The sequence below is a fragment of the Pteropus alecto genome, unplaced genomic scaffold (assembly GCF_000325575.1).
Source record: "Pteropus alecto unplaced genomic scaffold, ASM32557v1 scaffold5, whole genome shotgun sequence".
Lineage (NCBI taxonomy): Eukaryota > Metazoa > Chordata > Mammalia > Chiroptera > Pteropodidae > Pteropus > Pteropus alecto.
In genome coordinates this window covers 9946149-9955781 of record NW_006441953.1, presented here as the reverse complement: position 1 = coordinate 9955781, position 9633 = coordinate 9946149, and the positions used below count along the sequence as shown (strand labels likewise).

Below are 9633 nucleotides of genomic sequence, written 5' to 3'. Positions count from 1 at the left end.
TAAACAGATAAATGACGGACAGTTCGCTTCTGACTGTTAATACATTGCAGTGGAAACCAGGCCTTTTTTCGTCTGATGCCAGCCCACTTGCTGTCAAGTCACTTTGGGGAACATCTTTCTAGCAAGCGTAGAAAGGCATATTCCTCCCCTAATATGAGTTTTCTATTTTATATAGACAGCATTGTGTAGCTTTCCCAAAAACAGTGCAATGAATCAGGATAGGGAATACACAAAATATTTTTCTGCAGCAATGAGAAGTTTCTGAGAAGTAATTCTGAGATTCTCTTTTACCCGAGAGCGTTTTTAGATACCCAGTACGTTATGGCAAAGAGACTTTAGAGAAAAGCAGTGACACCATTTTACTTTTTAAAAATGCATTCAGTTAAAATCTTGGGGCCCAGCCCCTATGTGTCATTCTAGAAGGCTCTATAAATTTTCGTTTGGTTTGAAGACCACAGGGAAGTCACTGGGTTTGAAAAGACAGCTCATACTTTGTCCTCCATCATTGTAAGCACAGATCTTCCTTGAATGATCTCTTCTTCTGATGGCTTATTGATAGTCTTGTTGAATTATTTCCTCATTGACCATTTGTGGTTTTTATAAAACATTTTATTAAACCAAGTCATTTATGCCTGCTAATGTGTTTGAAACTCATACGATTCAAAAAAATCATAAAGAAAAAGGTGGCTTTGCTGTATCATGAGTCTTCTTGTAAATAGGAGGGTTAGTATTTTCCTTTGCACGGTCTTTCCTGGAGGGTAGTTTGTTTCTGAAGAACTCTCCAAGGACACATTTTCATGAGAAAAATGTAATTACTATTGAAATTAATGGTGCATGATTACTTAAATTGTTATTAAAACATATATAATTAGTGTTTTGTAAATAAATGCTTAATGTAAAATAAAGTGCAACCCAAACAGAACCCTAAAGAATAATAAATCAGTAATTACCATGCAGATGATGCTGGAGATTATCACTGCTGTGAACAAGCCAACTTTGAGCTCTGAGAGGAGAGCTAGGTGCCAGGCGGCCTTGTGGCCTATTAACCCTTCTCTTTATAAGAGGAGACCCATGATGGGTGACACTGTAAAGCCACATTTTTGTTCACGATCTATTTGAAATGTGAAATTTTCAAACATATCTAACCGGACATATGTGAAGATGACTACTGGGGGTCTCGCTGTCTTCTAATTCTGCTCTGCTACTGGCTGAGGGCGCCAAGTCCGAATCGGTCCCCTCCTGGGTGACCAATTGCTTTTAAGTCGAGGTAGGGCTAGTGAAGAAAATGTCTCAAAATCTAATTCTCTTCATCTGGATGAGGATATTTCAAGGAATGACTTCATATTGAGTAGATAAATCAAATAGATTTATACTCATTAGGAGTCAGTAATGGATTAAATAACATGACTTTTCACAAGTTAAAGATTAATGGTCAGAGGAGTTATTTTTTACTTTGTAAAGAATATATATCAACTTGGACTGTCCATGGTTTTAAAATTATTTCTTATAAGATTTGATTATGATTTTTAAAAAAGATGTCAGAATACAGTTTCAAGGTGAGCATTGCCATTTTGTTTCCTCTAGAGACCGTAGACTTTCTCAGCATTCTGGTGTTCATTAACCAGCATTGGAAATTTGTTTTTGCATCACTTTTACAACCAATTTACAGGCCACTGAGAAGTGAGGTTAAGATACTTGTAACAAAATTGGCTTTGTCATTTAACAGTTACTTGTTTTGTATTGTACTTTTTAAAAATCGAAGTATAACATAACTCTAGAAAAGCACACAAATCAGTGATGTATATAGTTCAATAAATTTTTACTAGGTGAACACAGCTGTGCAGCAGGCACCAAGATTAAGAAATAGAGGCCCTTCCAGTCCCTCCGAATCCCCCTCGGTTCCGCCGCAGGTAACCGCCGTCCCGTCTTCTGACACCATAGGTTAATATTGAACACAAAAGTTAATTTCTGACTGTCAAGTGATGTTATCCAACTTGATTCCCCGTTATGCTCCTCAGACTTGTCTCGCTGACTGTTTGAATTTTATCAAATTAAATCCCCTTTGGGAAATAATGATTTGCCACTGCAGAGGACGGTGAAGTCACATGGGAGGTAGTGAGGACGTGACACCTTGCTAATCATTTTAACTCAATAGAATGGTGGCCCCTAATCATGTTCAGATACTTTAAGGAAGGACTTATTTCTTGACCTTGTATGATACCACGAAAATGTATTTCTCTGCTTTAGTGACTTTCTTCCGTGATGTTTAACGAGCTCTGTGACAGTCTCTGGTTCTCGGCTTCGGTTTTTAATGGGTGGCAACTGTGGTAGTACATTTTGCTCAACTGTAGTCTTGTTTTCTGCCCATTCAAAGTTTCTTTGATGTATGTTTTGAAGAAAATATATTAATAATGCTCCTTTTATTACTGTGTTCTTCGCCTGTTTTCATTTTTCGAAATAAGCAATCATGAAGAATTTCTCCAAGAAAAATACACATTTTCTTGTGAGATGGCCCAAAGGTTGAATTAAAGGTATAGGAGAAGAAAGGAAAGGCCAGCCCTCTGGTGCCTGTGCCTGCTCAGAGGCTTCTCACAATTCCTTTCTGCTCTGCTTTCCTGGGCTCTTTTTTATAAAATAGACTATTTTTTTATATGGGTTTTGTTTAACAGAAAAATCAGATGGAAAGTACAGAGAGTTTACATCTAAATTCTTACCCTTGCCCTTCCCACCCCCAGCCAGTTTCCCCTATTATTAACATTTTGCCCAAGTATGTTATATTTGTTAGCACTGATGAGCTAATAGAGGTACATTATTATTAACTAATGTCAGTAGTTTACATTAGGGGTCACTCGGGGAGGTGTACATTCTATTCTATATGTTTCGATAAATGTATAATGGCAAGTATCCAACATTGTGGTATCATCTAGAATTGTTTCACTGCCTTAAAAATCCTCTGTGCTCTGCTTATTCATCTCCCCTCCCCCAAACCCCAGGCAGCCATTGGTCTTTTCACTGTCTCTGGTTTTGCCTTTTTCACAGTGTCATGTAGTTGGAATCATGCAGTATACAGCCTTTTCACATTGGCCTCTTTCACTTAATGATACCCATCTGAGATTCCTCCAGGTCTTTTCATGGCTCGATGACTCTTTTCTTTTTAGTGCTGAATAATATTCCATTGTCTGGATATACAAACACACTTGATGTGTGGAGCCACGACCCTGGGTGCAGGTCCTATTTTCCTTTCCATTTCACTAACCGTAAGAGTTTAGCCATTATGGCTCTTGACCTCTGGGTGTTTACACAGCTTTTGTTGTTTTCTCCTGTTTTCAAGACTATTTATTTATTAAATATTTTGAATATGTCACTATCTGATGTGAAATATTTATTTTAGGTATAAAGACATCAGGAGTCAAAAGCTAAATCTGGCCCACTGGCTCCATTGTGTTTCTTTTAAAAAATTATGTCCACTTTTTGGGATCATTGGTGCTCCCTAGTGAGGAGAAGGGTAAAAGCACAAGTTAATGGATGAGTGGCCTCTGTTAGCATTTCAAAAGGGATGGTTTAGCAGTTCTATTGACAAAAATAACCATAATATATTCTCTTTTATTTTTTTAAAGAAATTGAGACCAAGAAATGAACAGCGAGAGAACGAATTGATTATTTCTTTCCTGAGATGTTTATATGAAGAGAAACAAAAAGTGCACATCCATATTGGGGAGATAAAGCAGGTATGGCATTTTTCTGTCTTCTTATAATTTTACCAGGATACTGTAGAACAATCTCGAGGATTTTATGATGCTCTGAAATGTGTTTTTGTCCTTGTATTTTATTTTGTTACCCATTTAGGGGAAATTTGGGAATACTTAGATTGTGCTTAGAGAAGGTGAGAAATTTCTGTCGGCATCATGGCGGGGGTGGAGCGGTTGTTGTGACAAGAGTACTGGCCTCGAGCGAGCGACAGGAATGGAGTGTAAGAGTGGACACCTCCACGAGGGCCACTTGACTGTGGGGAGCCAGTCTGTCACCTTCCCTTTTTCCTTGGCAGAATTACTTAAAAGTACCCGTAAGTTCTTTGTAATATAAATGCTTTGCGAAGATAAGATAGCTCTACTGACTCATTAGCTACAATGTTAGAGAGCCTGGGTTTTGTGCTATTCAGATACAGAACTTCCATTAATCCCATTTCGCGTAATGGAGGTGCAGGAGCTGCCTGCCATTCCCCACCAAACTGATGCTTTGTCTAGCTTTTCTGCTTGAGGGGTGGCCACCATCAGGTCTCTGCCTTTGAGGAGCTTCCAGTTTGGGATTCAATATACATGGTGCCATGTACTGTTTTCCTTTGTCTTTCAGACTCTGTGTTAAGTCAATTCATAATAACCATTATGGCCTCAAAACGTATACTTTATATTTGAGTTACTTAATGCTCAAAAATCAGTGAGGGATGTTCAAAAACTCCTTAATTTTCCAAAAGTATATTGTATTTTTTTTCAAGCACTCAATGCTTCTTCTAAAGGCACTTTAATGCTCAGTTGTGTGCCTCGTCCTGTAAAGAGCCTCTCTCTGCTTTACTGGTAACCTAACCATGGTACAGTTTTACTTGGATGCACACATAGCAACTCTCCCCATTTGATTTCTCCCTTCCAGCCGGCTTTGGCAATCATGTGCCATTCCTGAACTCTTAGAGCTCACGAACTGTGTCCGACAATCTTTTTAATCTCATTAGCCAACTGTAGGGTCCCTTAGCAGTGATGCTAATGCCAGTACACTCTCTGTGCTTTTGGTCTTTGGCCTTTGCGTGTTGACATTCCTGCCTTCCTAGCCTGTACCCTGCCAATAACGTAGGAGTTTTGTACTCCTCCTGTTCACTTTTGGATGGGCCACCCAGCCTGCTTTCAGTTAATTCTTTAGTTCACTTTCCAACCTATTTCTTTTCTTATTTCCATACTTCGCCCCACTTTTTTTGCCACATATAGTTTTTCCCTGTTCTGATTTTTTCCCCCTAACTTGTTCCAACAGGAAATTGATAATTTTGAAATAATTTGTGACTGCTAGAGGGGAATGAAACATTTATGGTGGATGGAAAGTTTTGACCCAAGCGCCAACTCATTTTTATGGAACAGGGTTGTATCTTTATGATGTGGGCATAGATTAACCCAGTGGAGAAACATATTTAATGTTGTTTTTTTTTTTTCATTTGAAAACATCAAAGAATTTAATGTAAAAGACCTAGCCTCACCACACAGAATTGACATCTGGGCAGCAGTTTCTCTCAAGGTTCCTAAACATTCTGTCACCCAGGAGACTCATGTCTGTGCCTATAAAGAAGTTGCCTTGACCCCCAGCTGTAGTTGGGTGTCTTCCAGGCTGGACACCCTCTCAAGCTTTTTAGAGCAACAGCCACTTAGTAGGTCGATCAGATGGAGCTTGGAGATTCACCCACAGAATCCTGCTCTCAGTGTCTTCTACCAAATAGTTTAACCACATGGAATCCATTACCTTCCTGGTGCACTGAAAATTCCTGGAGTCTTTGAAAATGTATTGTGACTTGACCTAGAGAGAGGTAGAACCATGGCTTTGACAACTTCTGTGGCCACTGGCCTCCAAAGTAGACAGAGGCTCAGGGCTGCTATTCTCTGAGCCAGTGGTGATGCCGTATGTGTTTTTTAAAGACTAACATAGTATTGAATAGCTGCCAGAGGAATCATTTTCATAAAATGGGAAACAAACTGAATGTATGTGTTCTCTGATCTTGTGGACAAGGATTCACTTTGGGCAAAGACCTATAATTTAATAAAGTTAGGGGGTATCATGTTTTAGTCACTGGACATATTACCTCTACTTGTATTCACAGAGATAATGCAAAAATTAATAATGTCAAATCAACTGCCACTTATTGAATGTTTGCCCTTGTACCAGATATGGTTCTAATTCTTTACGTGAATTATTTCATTTCTTTGAGGTGGGTGGTAGAATAGCGATGTTAGAGACAAGGACCTGAGGAGCACAGATCAAGCAGTTTGTTAGGTCCTGGTGGAGCCAATATGCCCGATGTCTAAGGACATTATCTTAACCGTGCTTTTTACGAGATTAACAAAATTTAATGTTATATAACTACCCATTGATTTGCCTGCCTCCATTTTCCAGTAGGATAAGTTTCTCTTTTTTTTTATTCTGACATTTTGTTACGAAAAATTTCAAACATACAGAAAAGTTGAAAGTTACAAACTGAGCACTCATGTACCTACCATTCAGATTATACTGTTTTTAACATTTTGCTATATTTGCTTTTCCATTTATCTATCCATCTATGATTCCACCTTACTTTTGATGCCTTTCAAAGGAAGTTTCTGATATCAGTACTCTTTCTCCCTAAACATCGTTAAGTAGAATTCAGTATTTGTTCACCAAATTTTTTAGATAAAATTTACATATTTGTAAGTTGCACAAATCTTGGGTGTACCATTTGTTGAGTTTCGAGGACTTTGTACATTCAGGAAGCCCAAACCCCTATCAGAGTTAGAGAGAATTATCCATCATGCCAGAAGGTGCCCCCATAACCCCTTTTCCAGTCAGCCCTCACCACTCTTTTCCCCAGACAACTATTTTAATTTCTTTCACCATTGATTAGTTTTGCCGGTTCTAGAACTTTTTATTAATGGAATCATACAGTTTGTGCTCTTTTAGCTCTGTTTTTTTTTTTCCACTTAGAATAATGTTTTTGATATTCATCCATGTTGCTACCTATATCAATAGTTTGTTCCTCTTTAGTCCATTGTGTCAATACTACAGTTTTTCTCCATTTTCCTTTTGATGGTACTAGTTACTATGAATAAAGCTGCTGTAGATACGTTGTGACACCATAGGGTGGTGGGTTCTGAACTAAGAACTTCAGTGTAGCAACAGAATTCAAAACTTGGCTCCAAACCTTCACGTTTAGAGTTCACCCATGTCTTGTGAGATGGGCAATATGACGACTGCAGTACCATTCACTCTGGAACTCAAATTAGAAGCTTTTCTAGGAACCAGCATCATCTTCAAAGGAGAAACTTCTTGGTGCTTATTTTACAATAAACAAGGAATACGATATTTTCTAAACATGAATTATTTCCTAAATGTGAATTGTTTTCAAATTATATTTGAATTATGATAGGCATAGAAAAGAATCTTATTAGATGATGGCGGAGAGTAGAGGAAATACTGAAGTCTGTACTGAGATTCTTATGGCATGGTTTAAAAAAGGAAAACACAAGTGTAGTTTTCTTCGGCCTGTGTAAGATCTACGCACAACTAGTCTTTTAGCTAATACTTTCTTTATATATCAAAAGAATCAATTCTAAATGCTTCTATTTTATGAAAACTTTTGGTGCGAGTTTTCAAGCAAATCCACAGCTTATTAATTTTGGAGCGAACTGGTGTTGGGTCCAAGGCAGCCCCATGAGGGCCCTTTGTAGACAATTCCCTTTGCTGCTACAAGTCAGGACAGGCTCTTATTCTTGATAAATGATTGCAAAGGATCAATTGCAACTAGTAGGGCACCTACCTCTGATGTGTAATGTTTAGCAGGCACTTAGTATTTGCTGAGTGTATCTGTTAACTTCCAGTGTCTGTTTCCCATGGACTTGCCTGGCGATCATGCACTCATTCCTTAGCAGGCAAGTATGAAGTGTCCAGAGTATGTTCAGTGTACTCTCTGAAAACACAAAGATAAATGATAGTCTACCTTCTTGAAGTTCTAAGCTAAGTCATTGTTTTAAGGCATGCTCTAATTATCATAGAAGTAAAACTCTCGATGAATGGACAAAGCCTAATGCAGCTCTTACCAGAACCTTTTCTTTCACTTTTACACTTTGAAAAATATATAACACTCATTGGTGAATTAGGATTTTATTATTTCAAAGAAAATGTAAAGTCTTTGAGCAGCAAACAACTGAATAAAATAGAAAATGCTTAATCACAGTAGGAATTAGGGGAAATCAAAGTAAGAGGCTTCTATACCTATCAAATTGGCAGAAATTTTAAAATCTGACGATGCCACGTAAAGATAAGTTCTCATGCTGATACTGCAAATATGAACTGTACTATTTAGGGAGAGAAATATGACAGTATCTGATACAGCTGAAGATGCACAGATCCTGTGACCCAGCAAGGACATTTCTAATTATTTACCTTGCAAAAAACTTTCACATATCACACCGATGTTCATAGCAGCATTATGCACAGTGGCATGGAAGCAACTGGAGTGTCCTACAACAGACAATTGGCTAAAGAAGCTGTGGTACATGTGTACAATGGAACATTACTCAGCCATAAGAAGAGATGAAATACTGCTATTTGGGACATGGGCGGCCCTTGAGATAATCATGCTAAGTGAAATAAGCCAGACAGAAAAAGTTGGAAACCACATGATATCACTGATATGTACAATATAGACCTAAAAGCAACAAACAAACAGTACAAAAAACAGAGACTCATGGACATGGACATAGACCAGTGGTTACCAGAGGGTGGTGGGGAGGGCAGAGTGGGGAGATAGACGGGGTAAAAGGAGTCAAATATGTGGTGACAGAAAGAAATCTATGAGAGGGGAACACACAATGCAATGTATATATATATGCCTTCCTGTTGAATTGTACATCTGAAACTTAATGGATTTCGTTAACCAATGTTACTATAATAAAAGTAAATTAACATAAGCTCCTAAAAAATTTCACGTGATGAGGAGCTGTGTACAAGAGAGGTTACTGCAGTCTTCTTTGTAAAAGCAAAAAAAGGAATCAATGTTTAACAACAGGAATATGAAGGTGTTACAATTGAATAGTGAAATACAACACCCTGGTTTAAGTTGAGTGAATCAAAGAACATTTGTCAACATGAATAAATCTTAAAAACAACATTGAAAGAAAAAAGCTAATTACAGAAGGATATGTACAGGATGATATGTTCATTTAAAGTTTCAGGTACATGTAAACCAACATACATGTGTTATGGATACATACATATATAAAAGTACAAAATATGAGTTGATATGATAAACATCAAAGTCAGGAGAGAGGTTATTTCTACCGATGGAAAAAGAATGGTTCCAGGAAACTTGAACTATGTCTCATGTGTTCTATGAAAAGTAGAAAGCAAATAGAATAGCTAATAATCACAATAGCTTTTATTGAGAGTTAAGTGTGTTCTGAGTGTTTTAATGTGTATTAATTCATTTAAATCTCATAACTGCTCTGTGAGGAAAGTTCGTGATGCATCCTCAGTCTGCATGTGGGGGACTAAGAAGAGCAGCAGGTAATGCCCTGCCCATGGCCACTTTGCTAGGGAGCATCAAAGAAGCATCTTACCTGGGCATTGAGCTCCATAGCCCATGCTCCTCACTGTTCTCAACACCCACAAAATGTTAACTTGGCCAGAGGGAAGGGGGCGGAGTTATGTGAAGCAATCAGGTAAAAATTTATAGAAACGGGAAGCAATTTATCTAGAGGGTTTTTTTTAAAAAAAATACGCCTCTGTTAATAAGTAACATTAAACTTTATTTAGTGGTTGGCAAACAAAACTATTAGTTGTCATTATGGTCAGTTAAAGGAGAGAAGCTTGGTGGCAGAGGAGAATGAAAGGGGTGATGAATACAAGTGG

The 9633-nt window shown here is 38.0% G+C and overlaps 1 protein-coding gene across 4 annotated transcripts in view; it reads left to right on the top strand.

Moving 5' to 3' along the window:
* TBC1D1 (TBC1 domain family member 1) overlaps window positions 1-9633 on the top strand; it is a 203471-nt gene that overhangs the window by 109813 nt on the left and 84025 nt on the right. For all 4 annotated transcript variants that reach the window (XM_006918936.3, XM_025051767.1, XM_006918937.3 and 1 more), the window contains one exon: window positions 3618-3728. In XM_006918936.3, the coding sequence (XP_006918998.1) occupies window positions 3618-3728 (111 nt within the window). The remainder of the gene's footprint in view (window positions 1-3617; window positions 3729-9633) is intronic.